Source organism: Trichechus manatus, unplaced genomic scaffold (genome assembly GCF_000243295.1).
Source record: "Trichechus manatus latirostris isolate Lorelei unplaced genomic scaffold, TriManLat1.0 scaffold00170, whole genome shotgun sequence".
NCBI classification, from domain to species: Eukaryota; Metazoa; Chordata; class Mammalia; order Sirenia; family Trichechidae; genus Trichechus; species Trichechus manatus.
Window position 1 is genome coordinate 3,149,218 of NW_004444106.1, and position 25,490 is coordinate 3,174,707.

The following is a 25,490-nucleotide window of genomic DNA, read 5'->3' on the forward strand; positions in this document are numbered from 1 at the left end:
AACATCTAGACGGAAAATAGATTAGTGGTTACCATGAGCTGGGGGCAGGGGGAGATAGGGTACAGGGTTCCTGTTTGGGGTAATGAAAAAAATTTTGGAAACAAACAGTGGTGATGGTCGCACAACACTGTGAATATAATTAACGTCCCTAAATTGTACACTAAAAAATGGTTAACGTGGAAAATTTTGTTATATATATTTGAGCACAATAAAATTTAAAAAAAAATTTAAATTGGAATGTATATAAAGTGCTTAACACATTACCTAGCATATCATAAATGTTCAATAAAGGGTGGCTATTATTAATAATATTGCAGTAGGCCAAATAAAAGGAGCCCTGGTGGCACAATGGTTAAGCATTTGGCTGCTAACCGAAAGGTTGGTTATTCAAACCCACTAGTGGTCCTGTGGGAGAAAAGACCTGGTGATCTGCCCCTGTAAAGATGACAGCCTAAGAAACCCTATAGGGCAGTTCTACTCTGTCCTATAGGGTCACTATGAGTTGGAATCTAGTCGACGGCACACAACAACAACAGGCCAGATAAGCAGATGGAGATGTGAGTATGGTGAATGTAGGCTACTCCTTCAAGAAATGTAGCTGACAATAGGAGATAGGGACAGAGACCAATTGGAAAGTTATTTTTTGTTTTTAAAGACAGATTTTAGCATGTTTAGAGGCTGGGGTGTAGGTGTTTTTTATAAAAGGGGGGCTCTGAGACCATTAAAAGAGGAGAGAAAGGAATAATAAATGGAGCTCAGTTCCTGATGGGGCAGAAGTAGATGGAATCCAGGCACAAATATGTGGATGAGTATTACATACAGGGGACTCTTAGCCCCTGAGATGGGATGGAAGCAAGTAACTATGATAGTCACACTGGTGAATTCAGAGTCAGAGTGGGGAGTAGAATGTTGAAGGAGTTCCTAATTTGACACCGTTGTTTTTTTTTTTTTGTTTTGTTTTTTAGTGAAGGAGGAGAACACTTACGGAAGACATAAGCAATGTTGAAGGTTCAAATGATGCTGGAGATGAGGAAAGATACTGTGGCCCCTCTAGCTGCATCGTGATTTTTCTTTTTCTTCACAGCTCAGATATAGGTATGAAGGCAGATTAGAGATTAACTCAGATTAGGATTATGTATTAGTTAATTCTTTTGGTTGCAAGTAACAAACTCAACTAAAGGGGGAATTTACTGGAAGGATATTGGGATCTCCAACTTAATAGAGGGTCAGGATCACAGCAGGTCATCGAATGGACCCTGGGACTGAGGTGTCTTCGGGAACCTAGAAAGTTTCTCTCATCACTGCTGTCCTCAGACCACTTACTAGAACCTGACCAATAATGGCTCCCAAGTTTTATGAGTTATATTCCAGGCACAAAGAAAGTTACAGAATTCTCAAGTAAGGAAATAGTTGGGTCAGCCTGGTGATAACGGGTAGAGGAAGGAGCTAAAACAAACATTCTAATAGGTCTCTGCTATGGCAGGGCAGGTCTCAATCAGAACAGTAAAACTTTCAACTCAGTCAAGAAATTAGACTTCCATTTTGTAAACAACAGTAATTCCACAAGGAACATAATTCATTCATCAGAGACTTTAATGAGACCCAATGTGGTACGGCCCCTGCCCTGGGGTAGCTCATCAGCCAAGGAGAAAGTTACAATGCAACCGAGCTAAATACCAGAAGTAATTACAAAATGTGAAGTGCCCTCCAGCTGCTCCTTACTCAGGGTGAGATCTAGAGAGTTCAGGAAACAGCAGCAGGGGTAGGAGGCTGACCCACTCCAGCTGCTGGAGGATAAGTCATGTTTGGAAGCTTCAATTTGGTGCAGTTGCCCAAGGCAAAAATGGCAGGCCTTGTTCGCATTTAAATTCAGTAAAGCTTTACTTAGCACCTACTTAGAGGTGGGCGCCATAGGGGCATAAAAAAAAACCAAACCCATTGCCTTCGAGTCAATTACGACTTATAGTGACCCTACAGGAGAGAGTAGAACTGCCCCATAGGGTTTCCAAGGAGTGGCTGGTGGATTCGAACTGCTGACCTTTTGGTTGGAAGCCAAATGCTTAACCACTGTGCCACCAGGCATAGCAGTAAGACACTGCTACCCCTCAAGAGCTTATGTGAGGGAGGCAAGCATGAACACACTCTTCCTGCTTTGTAGACTTCACTTTCCTTCCTATACTCCTTGAATGACCTTACCTTATTTTATGAAAACTGATGTTGACTGAGGCCTGATATAAGGTTCTGTGCTGATTCTCCTTATTCTGATGAGAATCAGGGAGGAGTAAGACCCAGTTCTCAAGGATTTCCCAGCTCCCTGGAACTAATCCAGGGCCACAAGATCAAGTACAACAAGGAGGTCCCATCCTAACTTCTTGTTGCTAGGCCATAACTCCTCTGCTTTTCCTCGAAATCAACCGTCTCCCAAAGGTTACTGTGCTTTTATGTCCTACACTTGATGTGAACCAACTTTCAAAACACAGGGTACAGAAGACTTAGCTTCATAGCACGTGGTTAATATATTTAAAAAAAGTTTAGGGCATTTAGATGTCTGCATCCCATAAACTCAGGGTGTGGAACAGCTGCCCAAAGTCCAGTGCAAGCTAGGCTGTTAACACAAGCACAGACCAAGGAGGGGTACAGTGTACAATGTGGCACTGGCTTATTCCTACATAGCCTTTGAAAAGGAACACTGGAAAACCAGCACCTGTTTGGAGACACATTGTGTGGGAATTGAAACTGTCTTTAAGAAATGACTGACCAAATTAGTGGGGGCAAAGTAGCTGTGATTAACAGTTATCTGAAGGCATGCAGATGAAGTACTAAGCATATTCTGGGCAAGGCTTACAGGGAAGGAGAATGTAGTACTCAACAACCTCCTAAAGATCCAAGCTATCCCACAATGAAATGACCTGCCTTGTGAGGTAGTGAGCTCCCTGTCAAGAGAAGTTTTCAAGCAAGGGGTAGAAGACCACTTGGCAGGAGTGTTGTAAAAAGGGAACTAAACCAGTTCTTTCAAGCCTGGCATGGAGGAAGCAGCAGAGTAGGCGATGGTCCTGCCCCCTGTAAGTGGGATTCTCCTGACTGTACCTACAAACTAGAAAAGCTGACAGCCCCTAAAATAGATGGAGAGAACTTCTAGCCCTGATATCCATACACAGTGTTTTAGGATGGGGTAGCTTGGAAAACTTTAAGCAAATGGTATCACCTCTCCCAATGGGACCGTCTGTTCCAGACACACACAATAAGGCAGCCAGCAGGTGGAATATACTAAAGAGTTCTTGTGTAGCAGGAAACCTGGGTTTTCATTCTGACTCTGCCCTGTATGACTGGGGCTCCTCTTTCCCTTCTCTGGGCCCCTCCATGAAAGGGGCTGGAATCCTTAACTCATACAGTGCTTCCCACTCTAAAGGGCATTGCCTCTCTGGCTAGGCCCCTCTATAGCAGATCTAGGGCTACAGTTTTGGGCCCTGGAGTTACACTTGTGGACGGCCAGAGACCACCTCTGGCGGAAGCAACGGCCACACTGAAGGCAAGGGAAAGGCTTCTCCCCAGTGTGCAGAAGCTGGTGCTGAGCCAGGTGGCTCCACTGCCCAAAGCGCTTGGAGCAGAGGTCACAGGCATAGGGCCGCTCGCCTGAGTGCACGCGCTGGTGACTGGACAGTAGCGAGGGGTAGGCAAAGCGGCGGCCACAGACATCACAGGCGTGCAGCTTCTCCTCCGTGTGTGTGCCGCGATGTATGGCTAGAGAGCCGCTCCGCCGGAAGGCACGCCCACAGTCTGGGCAAGGGTAGGGCTTCTCTCCTGTGTGCAAGAGCTGGTGCTGCAGCAGCGTACTGCGCTGAGAGAAGCGGGCCTCACAGTGCTCGCAAGCATAGGGACGCTCCCCAGAGTGCACACGTCGGTGACTGACCAGGCGGGAGGATGAGGAGAAACGCCGCTCACAGTCTGGACACGGGTAGGGCTTCTCGCCTGTGTGGATGCGCTGATGGATGACTAGAGCAGTGCGCTGGCGGAAGCGGCGATTGCATTCCAGGCAGGTATAGGGCTTCTCTCCTGTGTGTGTGCGCTGGTGGATGGCTAGCAGGGAGGGGTAGGCAAAGCGACGCCCACAGCTAGAGCACTGGTGGGGTTTCTCGCCTGTGTGGGTGGTCCGGTGATTGGCCAAGGACCGGCTCCTGCGGAAGCAGCGGCCACAGTCAGGGCAGTGGTAGGGCTTCTCCCCTGTGTGGATAACCTGGTGTTGGGCGAGGTTCTTGCGCTGGGAGAAACGTTTGCCACACTGGTCACAAACATAGGGGCATTCGCCAGAGTGTGCCCGCCGGTGACTGACCAGCAGGGATGGGTAGGAAAAGCGGCGCCCACAGTCCGGGCAAGGGTAAGGCTTTTTCAGATTCTGGGCACACTTGTGGCTCTCCAGGGCTGAGTGATCAGGGAAGGTACAGCCACAGTCAGGGCAGATAGGGCCCCCAGATGTCTGCCTGGGGATTAGTCGGGGTTTGCTAGGCCGGCGACCTCGCTTCCCCTTTCGGGGTGCCTCCTTAGGTGGGAATACTTCCTTCTCCTCATTCTTCCTTCTGGTTCTGGTCTCTATAGGGATACAGGGAGAAATTAATTTAACAACACTGGGTTCCTGCTTTTGCCTATTACAGTGCTATATGCTGAGGTAGCTACATGCTGAGACAAACGGACTCAGTTCACACTGTTAGCAGCACAGACAGCTAAGTGTGACATACTGCTATAGAAACACGGAGGGTATTACAGGATCCCTAATGCAGCCTCGGCTGGTCAGAGAAGGTTTCCTGGAGGAGATTAAGCTGACTTAATGAAAAGTTTTTGTAGCGGTAAGAAGTTTACATGGTTCAAAACACAGAATTATTTAAAAAGGAACGCGGAGAAGTCTTGCTCCCACCCTTGTTCCCATCTACCTTATAGAAATCATATTAGCTTCTTCCAGTGCTTTACGAAAATACAAATATATATTCTCTTCCTCCACTTTTCTTATATAAAAGATAGCATATACATACTGCATGTACAATTTTTCACTTAATAAATTCTGAGATCTTTATATGTCAGCACATGTCCTTATTTCATTTTACAGTAGCATAGAACCCCACTGTGTGGATGAGCCGTAGTTTAACTGAGCTGACTCTTAAAGGATGAATTAACATAATGGAGGTTTGAAAGGTTGAAATGGCAGGCCCAGCAGTGGAGACACCATGAAAAATCCCAAAATTCAGTGTGTGGCAGGTACCACAAGCCTTAAGATCTTGAGACAAAAAGTACAAGGCAAGAAGTGGAAACAAAAGAGGCATGAGCTTGGCAGTAAATGGGTCGTGGAAGACCCTGTAAGCCAATGGGTCTCACACTTTATTGTGATTAGAATCATTTGGAGGGCCTGTTAAAATGGATTGCTAGGCTCTACTCCCAGAGTTTTGGATTCAGCAGGTCTGGAGTGGGGCCCAGGAATTTGTATGTCTAACAAGTTCCCAAGTGATGCTGACGCTGCTGGTCTGGGGGCCACACTTTGAGAACCACTGCTGTAAGCATTGTTAAGGACCTTGAACTATCTTTTATCTAGTGGTTTTCAAACCTAGACACACATCCAATATCAACTGGAGCTATTAAAAAAATAAATAATTACAACTTCCTAAGACACACACAAGACTGAATCAATAGTCTGGAGTGGGGTTCAGGAATCTGTATTTTTACCAAGTTTGCCAAGTGACTTAGATATGATTGATAGCCATTTGAGCCCGCCTTGGCAAGAACTAACTGAAAAGTTTTAAGCAAGGAAATAACATGGTGAGAGCTGAATCTTAGAAAGATAGCCCTGGCTTTAGAGAATCTGGTAGAAACTCCAGCCCAGACAGTTCCATCTGCCCCAGTGGGTGGATGTAGGCCCTTGCACCTGAATCCCATTAATCAGAACCTTGCCTCACCCTGGGGAAGATACAGTGTGTCCTGCACTGATCTGGGTCATACTGCCAGAAAGAGGCCCCTGCACCCCAGGGAGCCGCTCCCTGTCAGTTCCCTTCAAAAGCCAGGAAAACTCAGAGACGTATAGGATCTTTCAGTCAGAGCTCAATATAAAGGAGGGTGAGGGGTCAGGGATCCTAGGAAGGAAGCAGGAAGGGTAGGTCCTTTTAAAAGCTGATGCAGCGACACAATTTAGAACTGCAGGTGGTTAGTCTGCAAACTGACACCGTTAATCTTTGTTCCGCGTGGTGGACCAACCCCACCATCAGAGAGACGAAGATTCTCAGGTTGCGAAAATGAGCACGGCAAATGAAGCACCACAACATGGTCACCGTAACTCCTAGGCGGACCAAAATTCTGAATCAGGACTTTAAAGGAGGGCTTCAGGGCCTCCATGGGCATTTTTCACTCACTTCTCTGGACTGTTATCCCTCTCGGGCACTCCTGCGGATCCAGGGCTGCCGGTTCCCAGTCATCGGTGTTTCGTTCCAACCAGGAGATGAGGGCTGGTTTAGGACCTGCACAACCTGGAGAAGAAGAACCAATCCGAGGGCCGGCTCGCAGACAACACTAAGTAAAAGCCTACCCGATGGCATCTCCTGCTGCGCCCTTGTCCCCTCTCCTGACCCAACCTGGTCGTATGCCAGGAGCCTGGACTCCCTGCCCTCTCCCCCGCCCTCAAGCTCCTTCAATCCTTCCCGCCCGCGGAAGCAGATTGGGCTGGGCCTCACCTAGCGCGCCCAGGTGACCGTAGTTCTCCCGCATCACGTCCCGGTACAGGGCCCTCTGCATGGGCCGCAGACACCCCCACTCCTCGGGGGAGAAGTACACGGCCACGTCTGCGAACCGTACGGCCCTCGGCCTCCTTCCCCTCCTCCGGCCGCGCCCGGCTTCTCCAGGTCCCCGCGCGGAGAGCGGGGCCGAAGGCGGCGCCATTGGACCGGAGAAGCCGGCGCCACGGCCTTCCTCGTCCCAGTCTCGGCCCCTGGCGCTGGCGAATTCCAGGATTTAGGAGCTTTCGCCGGGCCGGGGACGAGCTCGGCTGGGAGGTCGGGAGGTGATCGGAATTGGTCGCCTGCGGGACTAACGGAAACCTTTCGCTGTGGGTGAAAAGCACCGGAAGATGCCTTCGGGGAAAATGGCGGCGCTGCTACTGCACCGCCTTTGCCTGGAACACAGGCTGTTTCCAGCTATCGATTTTATTGACCAGAGCGCCATGCCGGCTTCCTAACCTCTTTGCCCTCAAGTGCAATGGCGCTGCAGTTGGGCTTCACGCCCCCTCCCCTTTTTCGCATTGCACGCGGTCATTGGGCGGCGGCCGAAGAACGAGAGTTCTGATTGGGTGCTGTTGAACGCGGCCTGTTTGAACGAAGTCAACGGACGCGTAAGGGCAAGAAGTTGGACCATTTGTGACCTGTACTCTAGTATGAGTTGGGAGGGGGGAAGCAGCGACCTCGGATCCCTAAGAGGCCCTAAGGCTGTGTTCCTTAGGTAGACGGATTTAAGGGAGGGATGGATTTGAGCGACACAGCAACTCTGGCCAGCCTGGCACTGGGTTCCTTTTTGTGATTTTTTAAGAGGAGCCTTCGCTTTGGATAATGGTTAACTTCCATTGTTGCCCTTTTGTGAAGGGAATTAACCTTAACGTTTACTGGGGGCCTGCAGGCATCATGCCCAACTTATTACATGCTTCTCCCTATTATTTGCTACCATTCTGTGATGTGATAGTTATCATCCCTGTTGTGCAGAAGAGGAAACTGAATCTGAGGGATTTCATGGGTTTCCCAGGGTCACACTGCTAGTAAGGAGTGATGATTTAAACGTGGAGCTGACAGGGCCTTGATGTATACCACCCTTTAAGAGCTTTGTTGTCCTCTAGTGGATTCCAACTCATAGTGACCTTGGAGCCCTGGTGGCGCAGTGGTTAAGAGTTCAGATGCTAACCAAACGGTCAGCAATTTGAATCCACTAGCCACTCCTTGGAAACCCTATGGGGCAGTTCTGTCCTATAGGGTCACTATGAGTTGGAATCAACTCGATGGCAACGGGTTTGGGTTTTTGTCTTTTCTTTTCTCCCTCACACTAAGAATCCCTAGTTGTGCGGTGGTTAAACGTTCGGCTGCTAACTGAAAGGTCAGCAGTTCCAACCTATGAACCGCTCCACAGGAGTAAGATGTGGCAGTCTGCTTCTGTAAAGATTATAGCCTTGGAAACCCTATGGAGCAGTTCTACTCTGTCCTAGTCAGAATCTACTCGATGGCAGTGGGTTTTGGTTTTGGTTTTGTCCCTCACACTATCCCAATTTGCTTGCTAACTCAGGCATCCACAGGAACTCCTAATCTCTCCTCAGGTGCAATCTTCTGCATCTGTCTCAACACTTTATTTTCATAGGACATTGGTTCAGTGTACAAAGCACAGTGCTAGACACATAGGAGAAGCAGAGTTAAAAAAAAAATAAGCCGTGCTATGAATGGAGCTTAGAGTCTAGTGAAGTGGACAGACAAATTCACAAATAACAGAATAATATAAGCATGCGTATGTGAAAGGGACAAGACAATTGCTACTGGAACCAGCCAGCACTCACTGCATCACCACAATCTCATTGTTCCCCACATCTATGTTAAGTGCTGTGCTGCAGTTTCACCAGTTCAGTGCCATTTCCTGGAGGAACTGGAGGCAGGAGAGTATAGCATTTGCCACATCTCTCACCTCAGCAGGTGACGTATATATCTATCTCTCTAATCCATTAATCAATATTTTTAAAGCACCTACTATGGGCAAAATACTAACCCCAAAGCCTTCAGAGAATAAAGACAAACAATGTAACAGGAAGAGTCACAAAATAAGATAGTGGCAGCTTCCAAAGGCAGTAAGATGGCCCAAGGAAGATGATTCCCTTGAACAGAGGTGGTAGAATAAACTGTAGTCAACATTCACCGACTTCTCCTCTGTGTAAGAAACGGAGGCCGTTTATTAACAAACAGGCAATGTCAAGATTGCCAAGATGAATAAGACAAAGTCCCTCTTAATGAACTTCCATATTGACGCATCAACTGGGAAGTGAGTTTGGTCTATGGTAGGGTAGGAGTTACTGAGGGCAGTGGTGCTCAAGATACATTTGTTGAATAAGCAACTGAATTTGATGGCTATTTGTGATGTTTAAGATTGTGTGTCAACTTGGCTGGGTCATGATTCTCAGTGTTTTAATGTGATCACTCCCATGATTGAATATACTGTGAGTAGCAAATCAGATGAAAGGGAGTCTCTGAGAGTGTGGCATGCATCTGAATATAAGCAGACATTCTGGCTTTTTGCTCACTCCAGATCCTGTGGCTGCCGTGTGTTGTCTCATCTCCAGTTCTCGGGACTTGAGCTGTCAGTTTATCTGCCGAACTTAGGATTTGTCGATCTTCACAGCCCCTGCAGCTATGTGAATCAGGAGAAACCTTGTGGTCTTGCCTGCCGATCTTGGAATTTGTCAACCTGCACAGCCTGTGAGCAGGAGCCCTGCTCTGCAACCTGCCGATCTTGAGCTCACCAGCTTCTGTGGCTACATGACCTGGGAGAGACGTCTACCCTGATCCACGGACTTCGGACGTTCTAGCCTCTAGAATTGCATGAGCTGTTTCCTTGATATAAATCTCTCTCTCTATATATATATTTATATGCTTTGCTGGTTTTGCTTCTCTAGAGAACCCAGCCTAAGACACTATTGAAGGTCTCTGGCACAAAGCCAGAGATTCAGAAAAGTTCTGGGTGTGAAGGAAGTAATGATAATTTCTGATGTAGTAAAAGATACAACTATGGTAAGACTGAACGACTGAAAGGGTAGGTTGGCACCAGATATTGGAGGGCTTCATCCTGTACGTTGGGGAGATCCAAAATAAGTCTATAGAAGTAAATAAGCTTCCCTTCTGAGCAGCCATCTAAGATACTCCACTGGTCTTACCCCATCTGGAGCAAGGGAGAATGAAGAAAAACAAAGATACAAGGAAAGATTAGTCCAAATAACTGATGGACCGCAAGTACTACAGCCTCCACCAGACTGAGTACAGCACAACTAGATGGTGCTCAGCTACCACCACCAACTGCTCTGACAGGGATCACAATAGAGGGTCCCAGGCAGAGCTGGAGAAAAATGTAAAAAAAAATTCTAACACCCCAAAAAAAAAAAAAAAAAGACCAGACTTACAAGTCTGACAGAGACTGGAGAAACCCTGAGAGTATGGCCCCTGGACACCCTTTTAGCTCAGTAATGAAGTGTAACTCCTGAGGTTCACCCTTCAGCCAAAGATGAGACAGGTCCATAAAACAAAATGAGACTAAAGGGGCACACCAGCCCAGGGGCAAGGACTAGAAGGCAGGAGGAGACAGGAAAGCTGTTAACGGGGAACCTAAAGTCAAGAAGGGAAGAGTGTTGACATGTCATGGGGTTGGTAACCGATGTCACAAAACAATATGTGTACAAATTGTTTAATGAGAAGCTAGCTTGTTCTTTAAAACTTCATCTAAAGTACAATTAAAAAAAAAAAAAGAAGCGAATGAGCTTCCAATGATGTTTTAGTAAGATTACTCTGGAAGTTTGTGGGAAGAATTGATAGCTTTGTGCCTACTTTCTGCCTACACATAGTTCAATTTGGAGCAATAAGAGTGTAATCTTAGGCTGCAGAGGGAATAAAAAGGCAAATGGATAGCAAACCATTTCATATGGAAGAAAGTGACTGAACAGAGGAGGCTGGAAAAGAATCAGAGTTCCTCTGTGGACACTTTGCCTAAATGGTAACAATGTTCTGTCAACTGAATGAAGAGAAGATGCTGAGATTGAACTGGAAAGAAAGATGGTTGAATTATAAGGTGAGAGGTGCTGGGCCCTCTTCCCACATCCAGGAAGTGGGAGAGCAGGTTGGACTGAAGGTGCAGTCTCAGCGTGGCCTTTCTGGCCCTAAGCTGTAAAGGCTCCATCTTAGCCTGGCTTGCCATCATCTTGATGGGAGCCACTAAGGCGGGACCTAGGAACCAGGCAGAGCTAGATCTTTGTAAAAATGGCGCGGCAGTGTCAGAGGTCCTCTAACTTCACAAGGGGGCCGATTCCTATGAGGTGGAGGTCAGACATACCTCCTCTCTCCAAACTTTTTACCAATTCTAACACCAGCCGTCCCTCGCAGGGCACTCTTTACTTCTCTGCGGGGATTGATAATTCGTTACAATGGCAGCACAGAACTCACAGAGCATACTCACGGTTATGGGGTTTGGGGTTTGTTAGGGAAGTAACAGGTTACAATTCAGGATCAGGAACAACTCAGGATACAATTCTTCGATCGGACAGCCTCTTCTCAGCCATGCCCACGGGCAGGCCTCTCTCTGGCCCTCAGCCCCTCGGCCTCCGGCCTAGACTCTGCCCTGCTCGCGCAAGTGTTACAAAGCTCTTTAGTGCCACCAGTAAGTGCCTGGAGGCACCCTACTCTGCCAGTAAGCCTCAGCCTGAAGGCACTCAGCTCTTGCTTAGTGGATCCTCAGCCTAACTCCACCAAGTGCCCGGAAGCACACCACTCCATCAGCAAGCCTCCTGCTCAAAGGCACTCAGCTCTGTTGCTCCATGGGTCCGCACACCCACTGTAGCTGCCTCACCCTGTGGTCTGGGAAGCCCATCGCACTGTCTCCTGGTTCTGCTTCTTGCCATCTCTGGTTTTACAGCCAGGGCTTCAAACCAGTTTGCTCTGGTTTGAACCCCAGCTAAGAATCTACATTGCTAAAAAGTTCCCTGCTGAGAATTTGCATTTCCACCCCAGAAATACTGAATCAGAATCTACAGTTTAACAAAATCCCTGGGTGATTCTTATGGATATAACTTCCTGAGAACTTGTTAGAAATGCAAATTCTCAGCAAGGGTTGAACTGGAATAAACCAATTCGAAGCCCTGTTACAGCTCTGTTTCCTGGGTCTAGGAAGTTCTCGGCACAGGGACCCAGGGTCCAAAGGATGCACTCCACTCCTGGCTCTTCTTTCTTCGTGGTAGTGAGGTCCCCCATCTGCTCTGAGATTGGCTGTCTTTTTAAGCCTAGCTGGATGGCAAAACTGACCAGTCCCCTTGTTAGGATTCCACACATCTTATTTGCATGGTCCCACCCTACAAGGATCCCATGCACCTTATTTGCATTAGCGGCAAGCTATCCGATCCCCTTGGTAGGCCACAAGCACCTTATTTGCATAGTTCCACCCAATCATTGTGTAGGAATCACAAGGCCATGCATGGCTAGACCTACTCACTGCTGCTAAATAGATTCTGACACATAGTGACCCCATAGGGTTTCCAAGGCTGGAAATCTTTATGGAAGCAGACTGCCACATCTTTCTCCCACGGAGCCACTGGTGGTTTCAAACCGCTGACTTTTCAGTTAGCAGTCGAGTGCTTTAACCACTGTGCCACCAGGGTTCCTTGCACGGCTAGAAGGGCCATGTTAAGTAATTCATTGCACCGCAATCTTCTTAACTATAGGGAAATTCTTTGGAGAAAGAAGCACCCAGGACTTAATGTGAGAGCAGAACCCCTTGCTGCCTTCTGTATAAACTTCTGGATCCATACCAGGCATAGGGACAGCAGGGCTTCTCTTGAAAGAAGATTGCCCACTGCAGAGAAGGGTGGAAAAGATTCATGGAGTCCACACACCAAGAAGCCACATAAACACCAAAGCCACTCTGTTTGGGGTAAAAGGAATTGGTGTTGAAGGCCAGTTAAGTACCAGATACTAGTAGATACATTGATATAGATGATATCAGTTGAAACTCACTTTCCAGAGTCCTTATGAAGATGATTATTCTCCTATCACAGTTATCAGAAGGTTGAAGGATGAGATTTGAACTTGGAATGCCTTCTATGTTGCACTGGCAGCTCTAAACAAGGAGAAATTACTCTTAGAAGTGTGGGTGACTTGGGTCATATCCTTCCTCTTCAAGTATTGGGGAAGGCCAATGCAGAGTGAGCAGGGGAGGAGGAGAAAGAGAGTAATTTTTCCTGGTTTCATGCTGAGTGAGGGAAAGTGCCTGGAAGCGCAACCTTCAATTATGGTACAGATTTCATCTTATAGACTGACTGGAACATAACTTTTGCCTAAGATGTCATTCTATCATAAACCCAGACTTGGGCCAGCAATCTTAGTCTTGCGGGAAGGTAATGAGTAATAAAAGAGTCTTACCTTTTCTTAACAGATTCATACAGTCCAGTTTCAACCTATCCTTTCCTGAGGTAACTCACTGATGGATTTCTGATTACTTGTATATCCTGCTCTTTGAAGAGGGACTGCCAGGTACCTATAGATGTTGTCAGTTTGTACATCTCCCCCTTTCTGCCTCTCTCTCTCCCCGACCCCTCCTCATTTAGCGTGGCCTTCCCCAATACTTGATGAGGAAGGATATCTTCCATCATGTCATGGATTGAATTATGTACCCGCAAAAATTTGTGTATCAATTTGGCTGGGCCATGATTCCCAGAATTGTGTGGTTGGCCTCCATTTTGTGATTGTAATTTTATGTTAAAGAGGATTAGGGTGGGATTCTAACACCACCTTTACCCAGGTCACATCCCTGATCCAATGTAAAGGGAGTTTCCCTGGGGTGTGGCCTGCACCACCTTTTATCTCTTGAGAGAGATAAGGAAAGGGAAGCAAGCAGAGAGTTGGGGACCTCATACCATCAAGAAAGCAGTGCCGGGAGCAGAGCGCATCCTTTGGACCGGGGTCCCTGCGCCGAGAAGCTCCTAGTCTGGGGGAACACTGATGAGAAGGCCAAGAGAGAGAAAGCCTTCCCCTGGAGCTGACACCTTGAATTTGGACTTTAAGCCTACTTTGACTATGAGGAAATAAACTTCTCTTCATTAAAACCATCCACTTGTGGTATTTCTGTTGTAGCAGCACTAGATGACTAAGACACATCATAAGCTCCTTTGCAGCATCTGACCCAGGTCACCCACGCACCTGGAATATAGCTGAAAAATAGCAGACATGAACTAGGGGGATCCTGGTCCCAGGGGCAGAAGACTGGCCAGGGGCTGCTCTGAAGGTGTCTCACATCTCTGCCTGATGGATACACTGGTAGACTTTCAGGGCATACTTTCTCTGGAAACTTATGCAATGAAAGGACCTTTCATCAGAGTGGTTCCTGTGGTTAAGAAGGAAAGAGGAGTAGGTAAATGATGAGCAGCGTTAAGGTTTCTTGCATGTGTGTGTACCTATGGATGGCCAGGTAGCCTCTTTGGCAGAATTGCCACCCACAGTCAGAGCACTGGTAGGGCTTCTTGCCCATGTAGATGAGCTGGTGCTGGAGCAGTTTTTCCCAGTGAGCAAAGCAAGTGCCACACTGCGGGCAATAGTGGAGGTGTTCACCCAAGTGCACATGCTGGTGGTTGCCCAGTAGGGAGGGGTAAGCAAAGTGGCATCCACAGTCTGTACACACATATGACTTCTTCCTGCATGTCTGCATCTATAGATGTACAGGGCCCTGCTCTGGTGGAAGTGGCAGCTGCAGTCACGGCACAAGTAGGGCGTGTTCCCTGTGTGGAGCAGCTGGTGCTGGATTAGCAGATCCCTCTGGGAGAAGTGGCCACCGCATGGCCCACAAACATGGGGAAGTTTAGCAGAGTGCATCTGCCTGTGTCTGACCAACAATGAGGGGAAGGCAAGGATTTGCCCACAGTCAAGATATGCATAGGGCTTCTTTCGTGTGTGTGCGCGTGTGTGCACACTCGCGATGCACACATGTTCGTGACCAGAGCCCCTCTCAATTGAAATCAGCAGCCGTACTTGGGGGCAGGAGAAGGCTTTTTGTCTGAGTGGATGAGCTGATGGTGGAGCAGGTCCTTGCACTGAGAGAAGCAGCACCCACACTGGTCACAGGGCAAGTACTTCTCCTCAGAATAGACTTGCTGGTGGCTGGCCAGGAGGAAGGGGTAGAAGCTACAGTTACAGCTAGGACAAGGTTAGAGCCTCTTTGGAGCCTGGGTGCACTGTTTGCCTGTGGCCAAGGAGCCTTAAGGCAATGTCTGGTCCCAGCCCCAGCAGTTGGGGCCCTCAGCTACTTCAGGCCTTAAGTGGTTGCCTCTTCCTCACATCGGCTGCACTAAGTTCCTTGACCCCTCTTTCTTCCTTCTGTTCTTTTTTATTGCTACTCTTGCTTTCTGCAGAGCTGGAAGTTGAAACTTAAGATTGTAGGGTGTTTTGATCACTGTAGCTCTTCCTCTTGGAATCAGGCAGCTGTGCATGGGGACGGAACAGCACCTGCAACTGAATGCCTGTTCATCCAATGCATAGGATCTAAGTGTGAATCCCTCATTCAGAGACACCCGACCCCCGCCAAAGGCAGCAGTTTCCCATTTTCAGAAAACGGTATGTGGTGAAATGAGTTCCTTTATGTGGGCTTTTGCCTTGGTTCTTTGGAAAAACATCTTGGGAGATTTTCCCCTGGGCAAAAAGTGTAAAACACTCTGGGGTAGAAAACAACTTTGGAGGCCTTTCTCCTCTCCCCTCCCTAAGCCAAGTTGTTTCTCCAAAGAACTAGGGCGAAGGTAGTCAGTTCCATGTTGATCCTGATCCCGAGTCTAGCCTGTTACTTCCCTAACAAACTGCATAACTGTGAGTATGATCTGTGAGTTCTGTGTGGCTGTTCCAATGAATTATTGAACCCTGCAGAGAAGTAGAGAGTGCCGTGGGAGGAGAGGCTGGTGTTGAAAATTACAGAGAAGTGGGAAGGCAGAGATATACCTGACCTCGGCCTCATAGGAACCAGCTTTGTGCTGATTCTGATTCTTACCCCTCATGAATTTAGATAACTCATTCCTCTACCTTACAGGTACCATTTCTTCTTGCTTACCGAGGGCCTTCAAAACTGTATAATGTTCCCTGAAGGAAGGGCTGAACCCTCTTTTCAGAGGCAAGCTAGCATCTTTTTCCAGTTAAAGACCTTAAATGTAGGTAGTTCCATGGAGACAGATTTCTCAAAAAACTGAGACTCTGGCAGAAGAGTGTATGAGAACACTTGTTTCCATCCTAACTGGAAAGTAGTAAGCCATCAAACTCTTTATATAAAGAAGGCTCTGGGCAGCTTCAAACTGAGAGATAAAGGCAGACAGACATTCTCGGCTTTACTAAGTGAACTTCTGGCCCCTCCCTGAGGCCAATCAGAAATAGCATGCAGATCCTCTAGCCTTAAACTAATTAAAATTTAAAATTCACTTCCTCAGTCACACTAGCCACATTTCAAGTGCTAAATCACCACATGTGGCTTAGTGGCTATTACGTTGGATATACAGACCATTTCCATAATCGCAGAACATTCTATTGGGCAACATTGCTCTAGGTGTTCAGCAGAAAGAAAGCAAAACTACCTCAATCCCCAAATCCACCATCCATCCCGCCACTCAGGACCAGCTACCCTTGAGGCCAAGGATGGCTCCAAGTCTGGGAAATGGAACTTTGGAAGAGAAAGCTCAGAGGATTCTTGCCAACTGGGGCCTTTAAAAAAAGAAGGACTGTGTGTGGGTACGGGGAGGACGCTGCTGAGAGAAAGGGCCTACCACACACCACCCCCAACAGAGGCTGACTTCCAGCTCAACTCCACATACCTCAACTGTCTGGGATGAAGCCTGGCAGCAGAACTTCTTCCTTGAACAAGAATTAGTCAGGAGTCAGCAACCTTATTGGGCTCCTGCTACGTGCCAGGCACTGTGCTGGGCTGCACATTGGTATGTGAAGGAAAAAGAGATGCAGTCTCTGCTTCCTAAGAGCTCACAGCACTGCTCCTCCTTCCTGCCCTGGCACTTTGACCCACTCTCACCAGAGCTCTTCTCTGCATTGCTCTGGGACTGCTTTCCTCCTTTGTACCCAGGCTTGAATAACATGCCACATTCATTCATTTGTCAAACATTTCACAGTTTTTACTTGTACAATTCAGTGACATTGATTACATTCATCATGTTGTGCAACCATCATCGGTATCCATTGCCAAATTTTCCATCACCATTAATAGATATTCAGTGTTTGCTAAACTCCCCCTTTCCTCCTCCCTCCCACCCTTGATAACCACTGATAAACTTTGGTCTCTATACATCTGCCTATTCTAGATATTTCATATAAGTGAGATTACACAATATTTAGGAGTCCTTGGGTGGCACCAACAGTTAAGTGCTCAACTACTAGCTGAAAGGTTGGCAGTTCAAACCCACCCAGAGTTTCCTTGGGAGACAGGCCTGGCAATGTGCTTCTGAAAGGTCACAGCCTTGACAGCCCTATGGAGCAGTTCTACTCTGCACACATGGGGTTGCTATGAGTCAGAATAAACTTGACAGCAACTAAGAACAACATATGATATTTGTCCTTTGGCGACTTGACTTACTTAGAATGTTTTCAAGGTTCATCCATGTTGTAGCATGTACCAGGACTTCATTTCTCTTCATGCATTGCATGCATATATCATATGTTGTTTATTCATTCATCTGTTGATGGACATTTAGATTGTTTCCACGTTTTTGGCTATTGTGAATAGTGCTGCTATGAACACTGATGCACATTTTTCTGTTTGAATCGCTGCTTTCAAATCTCTTGGTTATATACTGTAAAAATGGCATGGGAGCGTCTGCCCTCTTCTAACTTTAGGGAGGAGGAGAAAAGGATCACCATCAGCATCAGCCTAATTATGATTCCTATGAGGTAGAGGTCAGACATACCTCCTCTCTCCAACCTTTTTATCAATTCTGACACCAGCTGTCCCTGTCCCTTCTACGGCATGCTCTACTTCTCTGCTGGGTTTGATAATTCGTTGCAATGGCTGCACAGAACTCACAGACCATACTCATAATTATGGGGTTTATTAGGGAAGTAAGGGGTTACAACTCAGGATCAGGATCAAGAGGCTTCTATTTTGGATCAGGATCAGGAAATATGTAGGCAAAGTCTCCCTTCTTCAGTGCAGAACAGCTCTCTCAGCTCCTCTTGGCCCTGCAAGGCTTCCCTCAGCCCCCTCAGGACAGGCTTCTTTTGGCCCCCTCAGTACAGGCTCCTCTCAACCCCAGCCTCCTCAAGACAGACCTCTTCTCGGCCCTCAGCCCCTACTCGGGCCTGGCCTCTGCTCTGCTTGGTCAAGTGTTACAAAGCTCTTTACCTGACAAGTGCCCAAAGGCACCATACTGTTAGGAAGCCTCCTGCCCAAAGGCACTTGGCTCCCTTGCTCCATAGGTCAGTGTGCCTAGCTCTGCTGATAAGTGCTCAGAGGCACCCCACACCACCTGCAAGCATCCTGCCTAAAGGCGCTCAGCTCTCTCACTCAGTGGGTCAGTGCGCCCATTGGAGCCACCTTGCTCGGTGGACTGGGAAGCCCACCACAGCCATTTCATGCTGGACTCCTGGTTCTGCTGCTGCCATTTCTCTGCCACTGGATTCTGCCATGCTTGCTGCCACTTCTTGCTGTCTCCAGTGTTACAGCTCTGTCTGTCTCCTGGGTCTAGGAAGTTCTTGGTGCAGGGACCCCAGGTCCAAAGGACATACACCACTCCCAGCTTTTCTTTCTTGATGGTAGTGAGGTCCCCTTTCTGGTCTGGGATTGGCTTTCTTTTAAGCCTAGCGGGATGGCAAAAACTGACTAATCCCCTCATTAGGGTTCCATATACATTATTTGCATGGTCCCACCTCCACAAGGGTGCCATGTACCTTATTTCCATTATTAGCAGGCTGTCCAATCCTCTTGGTGGACCACAAGCACCTTATTGCTTAAAAAAAAACCTAAACTTGTTGCCATCAAGTCGATTCTGACTCATAGTGACCCTATAGGACAGAGTAGAACTGCACCATAGGGTTTCCAAGGAGTGTGGTGGATTCGAACTGCCAACCTTTTAGTTAGCAGCTGTAGCTCTTAACCACTACGCCACCAGGGTTTCCACTGTATTGCATAGTCCCACCCAATCATTGTGTGGGAGTCACAAGACCATGCATGGCTAGAAGGGCCATATTAAGTAATTCACTGCACTGCAATACCTAGAAGTGGAATTGCTGAGTCATATGGTATTTCTGTATTTAACTTTTCATGGAACCGCTAAACTTTTCCACAGCAGCTGTACCACTTTGCATTCCTACCAGCAGTGGATGAGGGTTCCAATTTCTCCACATCCTTTTGGCTGCCTTCTTAAAGCTGTAATGCCTGTGTTCCCAGAGAGGGATCCTCGTCTCTGGCTCCAGAGGGTGCAAAGCGGATTTTATTCGCAAATTATTGTGTATGTCTGTTCTAACCTGTCTGATGGCTACCTAAAGAACTCAAGCAAGGCACTCATCTCTGTTTGGCCTATCTTAGAGCTCACACAGGGTGGAATAGTGACCACAATGCCTGAAAATGGTAATTGCCTGTACCTGCCTGGGACAAAAAAGTATGATTGAGGCTTACAGTATAAACCTAAGGACTGTGAAAAGCCAAGGAGAGACTTTCTTTGGGAATTTAGGGCACTAAAAAGCACTGTGTGTGTGGTGGTGGGGTGGGGGCGGGATTGAGAAAGTCACATACATGCTCGGACAAGATGCATGCTTAGAATATACTCTAGAAAACCCTAGGTTTTTACCTCATGCTGATCCTTAGGCTCAGTTCAAGCCTGGCTAAGTGTTGAAGGAGTGCCCTAGCACCACAGAGCCAATCTGCAAAAGTGAGAGAGATGGTCCCGCTCCAGCCTTCCTACCCAGAGTTCAAGGAAGTCTGTGTCAAAATACTAGCAAGCTGATGAACAGAGACTTCAGTTTCCACACATGACCGAGGAGGCAGTCTTTGAAAAAATAGTTAGGGGAAGTTACTAAACAAATGGACTACTGTAGCCTTCAACAATTAAAAAATAAATAAATAAATAAACCCTGAGGAAGGTGAAATCTGAATCTAGAGTTATCACTTTACACTATTCAAATGTCTAGTTTTCAACAAAAAATCCCAAGGCAAGTAAAAAAAGAGGAAAGGATAGCCCATTTAAAAGAACAAAATAAAGTGACAAAAAGCATCCCTGTGGAAGCTCAGGTAATGGGTTTAAAGATTTTAAAATAATGGTGTTAAATATGCTTAAAGAACCTTACAGAAATAAAAAGGATTATAAGAGAATATATGAACAATTGTATGTCAACAAATTAGATAATCAAGATTAAATAGATAAATTCCTTGAAACACATAAACTACCTAAATTCACTCAAGAAAAATGGAAAATCTCAACAGATCCATAGCAAAAGATTTAATCATTAATTTTTTTTTAAAAAAAAAAAAACCTCCCAAAATGAAAAGCCCAAGATCAGATGGCTTCATTGCTGAATTTTACCAAACATTTAAAGAAGAACTAACGTCAATCCTTCTCAAACTCTTCCAAAAAATAGAAGAGGGATAACTTCTTAACTCATTTTACAACGTCAGCATGACCCTGATATCAAAGTCAGAAAAAGTTACCACAAGAAAACTACAAAGCAATATCCCTTATGAATATGTTGTTTTTAGGTGCCATCGAGTCAATTCCAACTAATAGTGACCCTATGTACAATAGAATAAAACACTGCCCGGTCCTGTGCCAACCTCACAATAGTTGCTATGTTTGAGCCCATTGTTGCAGCCACTGTGTTAATCCATCTTGTTGAGGATTTTCCTCTTTTTTGTTGACCCTCTACTTTACCAAGCATGATGTCCTTCTCCAGGGACTGGTCCCTCCTAATAACATGTCCAAAGTATGTGACACAAAGTCTCTCTATCTTTGCTTCTAAGGAGAATTCTGGCTGTACTTCTTCCAAGACAGATTTATTCATTTTCTGGCAGTCCATGGTATATTAAATATCTTTACAAACACCATAATTCAAATGCATCAATTCTTCTTCAATCTTCCTTATTCATTGTCCAGCTTCCGCATGTATATGAGGCGATTGAAAATACCATGGTTTGGACCAGGCGCACTTTAGTCCTCAAGGTAACATCTTTGCTTTTCAACACTTTAAAGGGGTCTTTTGCAGCAGATTTGCCCGATGCAGTGTGTCATTTGATTTCTTGACTGCTGGTTCCATGGGCATTGATTGTGGATCCAAGTAAAATGACATCCCTGACAACTTCAGTATTTTCTCTGTTTATCACGATGTTGTTTATTGGTAGAGTTGTGAGGGTTTTTATTTTCTTTATGTTGAGGTGTAATCCATAGTGAAGGCTGTGGTCTTTGCTCTTCATAAGTAAATGCTTCAAGTTGTCTTAATTTTCAGCAAGCAAGGTTGTGTCATCTGCATATCATAGGTTCATGGAAGGATGGAAGGAATACACAGAGTCACTGTACCAAAAAGAATTGGTTGGTGTTTAACCATTTCAGGAGGCAGCATATGGTCAAGAAATGATGGTACTGAAGGAAGAAGTCCAAGCTGTACTGAAGGCATTGGCAAAAAACAAGGCTCCAGGAATTGAAGAAATACCAGTTGCGATGTTTCAACAAATGGATGCAAAGCTGGAAGCGCAGACTCGTCTATGCCAAGAAATTTGGAAGATAGCTTCCTGGCCAATAAACTGGAAGAGATCCATATACATGCCCATTCCAAAGAATGGTGATCCAACAGAATGCAGAAATTACCAAACAATATCATTAATATCACACAAAAGTAAAATTTTACTGAAGATAATCCAAAAATGGGTCCAGCAGTACATCAACAGGGAATTGCCAAAAATTCAAGCCAAATTCAGAAGAGGACAAGGAACAAAGACTATCACTGCTGATGTCAGATAGATCCTGGCTGAAAGCAGAGAATACCAGAAAGACATTTACCTTTGTTTTATTGACTATGTAAAGGCATTCGACTGGATGGATCATAACAAATTATGACCAACATTGTGAAGAATGGAAATTCCAGAACACTTAATCGTGCTCATGCAGAACCTGTACATAGACCAAGAGGCAGTCATTCAAACAGAACAAGGGGATACTGCGTGTTTTAAAATCTGGAAAAGTGTGTGTCAGGGTAGTATCCTTTCACCATACTTATTCAATCTGTATGCTGAGCAAATAATCCAAGAAGCTGGACTATACAAAGAAGAACTTGGCATCAGGACTGGAGGAAGACTAATTACAACCTGTGATAGGCATATGCCACAACCTTATGACTATCGATGCAAAAATCCTCAACACAATATTAGCAAAGCAAATCCAACAGCATATTAAAATGATTGTACACCATGACTAAGTGGGATTTATCCCAGGACTATCAGAATGGTTCAACATAAAATAAATCAGTGTAATGCACCACATTAATAAAATAAAGAAAAAGAACCCCATGATCATCTTGATTAACACAGAAAAGGCATTTGAAAAAAATCCAGCACACTTTCATGATAAAAACATGCAGCAAACTAGGAATAGAAGGGAGATTCTGCAAGATGATAAAGGGCATTTACAAAAAATCCACTGCTAACATCATACTCAATAAGACTGGTAGCTTCTCATCAGAAGTTAGGAACAAGAGAAGGATGCCTGTTTTCACCACTGCTTTTCAACATTGTATTGGAAGTTCTAGCCAGAGCAATTAAGCAAGAAAAAGAAATAAAATTAGAAAAGAAGAAGTAAAACTATCCATTTTCATAGATGACATGATCCTACATGTAGATAATCCCAAATAATCCACAAGAAGGCTACCAGCACTAATAAATAAACTCAGCAAACTCCCAAGATACCAGATCAACACACAAAAATTAGTTGTGTTTCTATATACCAGGAATGAACAATCTGACAAGAAAATAAAGGAAACAATTCCACTTACAATAGCATCAAAAATAATAAAAGACCAGGGAACAAATTTAACCAGGAAACTGAAAGACTTTTACACTGAAAACTATAAAACATTGCTGAAAGAAATTAACCAAACCAAAAAAAAAAAAAAATTGCCATCAAGTCGATTCCAACTCATAGCGACTGTACAGGACAGAGTAGAACTGCCCCGTAGGGTTTCCAAGTCTATAAATCTTTACAGAAGCAGACTGCCATATCTTTCTTCTGTGGAGCAGCTGGTGGGTTCAAACCACCAACCTTTCAGTTAGCAGCCAAGCATTTAACCACTGCGCCACCAGAAGTTAAAGGAGACCTAAATAAAGGGAAAGATATCCTACGGTCATGGATTGGAAGACAATAACAATAAATTCCTAGTTATGACACCAAAAGCGCAAGCACAAAAGACAAAATAGAAAAATGAGACCCGTAAAAATGGCATGGCAGGGGTATCTGACCTCCTCTAACTTCACAAGGAGGAAGGAGAATCAAGATCAACAGCCCAAGGCTGATTACTATGAGGCAGAGGTCAGACATACCTCCTCTCTCCAACCTCTTTACCAGTTCTGACACCAGCCCGCCCTCCCACGGCACTCTCTACTTCTCTGCTGAATTTGATAATTTGTTGCAATGGCCACACAGAACTCACAGACCATACTCACAGCTATAGGGCTTATTAGGGAAATAACAGCTTACAATTCAGGATCAGGAATGACTCAGGATAAAATTCTTCTATCAGGACAGCCTCTTCTCATCCATGTCCACAGACAAGCCTGTCTCTGGCCCTCAGCCTCTCAGCCCCTAGGCCCATCGGCCCAGCCTCTGCCCTGCTCAAGCAAGTGTTACAGAGTTCTTTTGCTTCACCAATAAGTGCCCAGGGGCACCCCACTCCTCCAGCAAGCTTCACCCTGAAGGCACTCAGCTTTCTCACTCCATGGGTTGGCACACCCACCATAATCGCCTTACTCCGTGGGTCCAGAAACTCACTGCCCCGTCTTGCACCGGTCACCTGGTTCTGCTGCCACCACTGCCACCATATCTCTGCTGCTGCTTCTCACCACCTCTTGCTGTCTCGGGTGTAACAGCTCTCTCTCTGTCTCTTGGATCTAGGAGGTTCTCAGCACAGGGATACTGGGTCTAAAGTACACACTCCACTCCTAGCTCTTCTTTCTTGGTGGTAGGGAGGTCCCCCTTCTCTGCCTCTGGGTTGGCTCATTTTAAGCCTAGCGGGATGGCAAACTGACCAATCCCCTCGTAAGGGTTCCACACACCTTATTTGCATTGTCCCACCCCCCACAAGGGTGCCATGCACATTATTTGCATTATTAGCAAGCTGTTGGTGGGCCACAAGCACCTTATTTGCATAGTCCTACTTAGTCATTTGGAGCCCTGGTAGCACATTGGTTAAGAGCTTGGCTGCTAACCAAAAGGTCAGCAGTTCGAATCCACCAGCTGCTACTTGGAAACCATGTGGGGACCCTGTCCTATAGGGTCACTATGAGTCAGAATTGACTCGATGGCAACGGGTTTAGTTTTTTTTTTTTTTTTTTTTTTTTTACCTAGTCATTTGGTGGGAGTTACAAGACCATAGCAAGAAAGGTCATATAAAAGCAAGCGATTGCACCTCAGGACCTTATCAAAATTAAGAACTTTTGTGCATCAAAGGGCTTTACCAAGAAAGTGATGAGGCAACCTACAGAATGGGAGGAAATATTTGGTAACCATATATCTGATAAAGATATAATATCCAGAATATATAAGGAATTCGTACAACTTAACAAACAAAACAAAACAAAAACACAATTTAAAAATGGCAAAGAACTTAAATAGACATTTCTCCAAAGAAGAGATACATAGTCAATATACCCATGAAAAAATGCTCAGCATCATTAGTCATTACTACCCTGTTGCCGTCAAGTTCATTTCCATTCATAACAACCCTATAGAACAGAGTACAACTCCCCCATAGGGTTTCCAAGAACTGCTAACCTTTTGGTTAGCAGCTGAGGCCTTAACCACTGCGTCTCCATTTGTCATTAGGGCTCTTCTTAACAGTCCGGTAGGCCTGCTAGTATTTGGCCAGGTTGAGCAGTCAAGAAAATCCTCAGGACACTTGGGGCATGGTGGGCCTGCTCCCCAGAGTGTATGTACCAGTGGAACATAAGAGACCAGCTCTGGTGGAACCGTGGAACCCATAGCCACAGTCACTGCTTCTCGACCATGTGCAGCAGCTTGTGCTGGATCACGGACTCTTTGTCGTCATACTGGGCCGTGCACTGTAGGCAGGCAAATGGAGGATTCCTTGCACGCAGCTGCCAATGGCTGACCAAGTGGTCATCCTGACCAAAGCTGTGACAACAGTCATGGAAGGGATATGGTCGCCTGCCCTTGGGTGTACTCAGTTTGGACAACAAGTAATGCTCCAAGATCCCTGCATTGGAGTTTCCCAGGCCTTGATGGCAAATTGGGGCCCCTGCTGCAGATTTCATCATAGCCACTGATCCCAGAATGTAAACACACCTACCCTGTGGACTTCTTGACCCTAGGATTATGCTCATTCCTGTCCTCACTGCTGGTTCCTCCTGGAGAGACAGAGGAGACTGAGAATTTAGCTTCTCAGGGATTCTATTTCCCAAGGGCTTATGAAGGTGCAGTGACAAAGTTCCCAGACAAATAAATTGGTTTGAGGGGGATCTGCATAGCTTGTATGAGTCATTAGCATATTTTGTCC

The 25,490-nt window shown here is 46.0% G+C and overlaps 1 protein-coding gene across 1 annotated transcript; it reads right to left on the reverse strand.

Annotated features, from left to right (window-relative positions):
- Positions 1–1,065: 1,065 nt before the first annotated feature.
- On the reverse strand, positions 1,066–7,217 carry ZNF689 (zinc finger protein 689). Its single transcript, XM_004386666.2, has 3 exons — positions 6,708–7,217; positions 6,390–6,503; positions 1,066–4,587 (listed from the first exon to the last, which is right to left on the reverse strand). The coding sequence occupies exons 1-3, from the start codon at positions 6,910–6,912 to the stop codon at positions 3,404–3,406; spliced, it is 1,503 nt and encodes a 500-aa protein (XP_004386723.1). The 5' UTR covers positions 6,913–7,217; the 3' UTR covers positions 1,066–3,403.
- Between the last annotated feature and the right edge of the window lie 18,273 nt (positions 7,218–25,490).

What these genes read in the sequence shown, in the direction of transcription:
- ZNF689 (XM_004386666.2), bottom strand. Translation starts at nt 6,912, where the DNA reads ATGGCGCCGCCTTCGGCCCCGCTCTCCGCGCGGGGACCTGGAGAAGCC. An exon ending in CGGTCACCTGGGCGCGCTAG is followed by an intron (nt 6,504 to 6,707) that starts GTGAGGCCCAGC and finishes CTTCTTCTCCAG; the next exon opens with GTTGTGCAGGTCCTAAACCA. An exon ending in AGGGATAACAGTCCAGAGAA is followed by an intron (nt 4,588 to 6,389) that starts GTGAGTGAAAAA and finishes GTATCCCTATAG; the next exon opens with AGACCAGAACCAGAAGGAAG.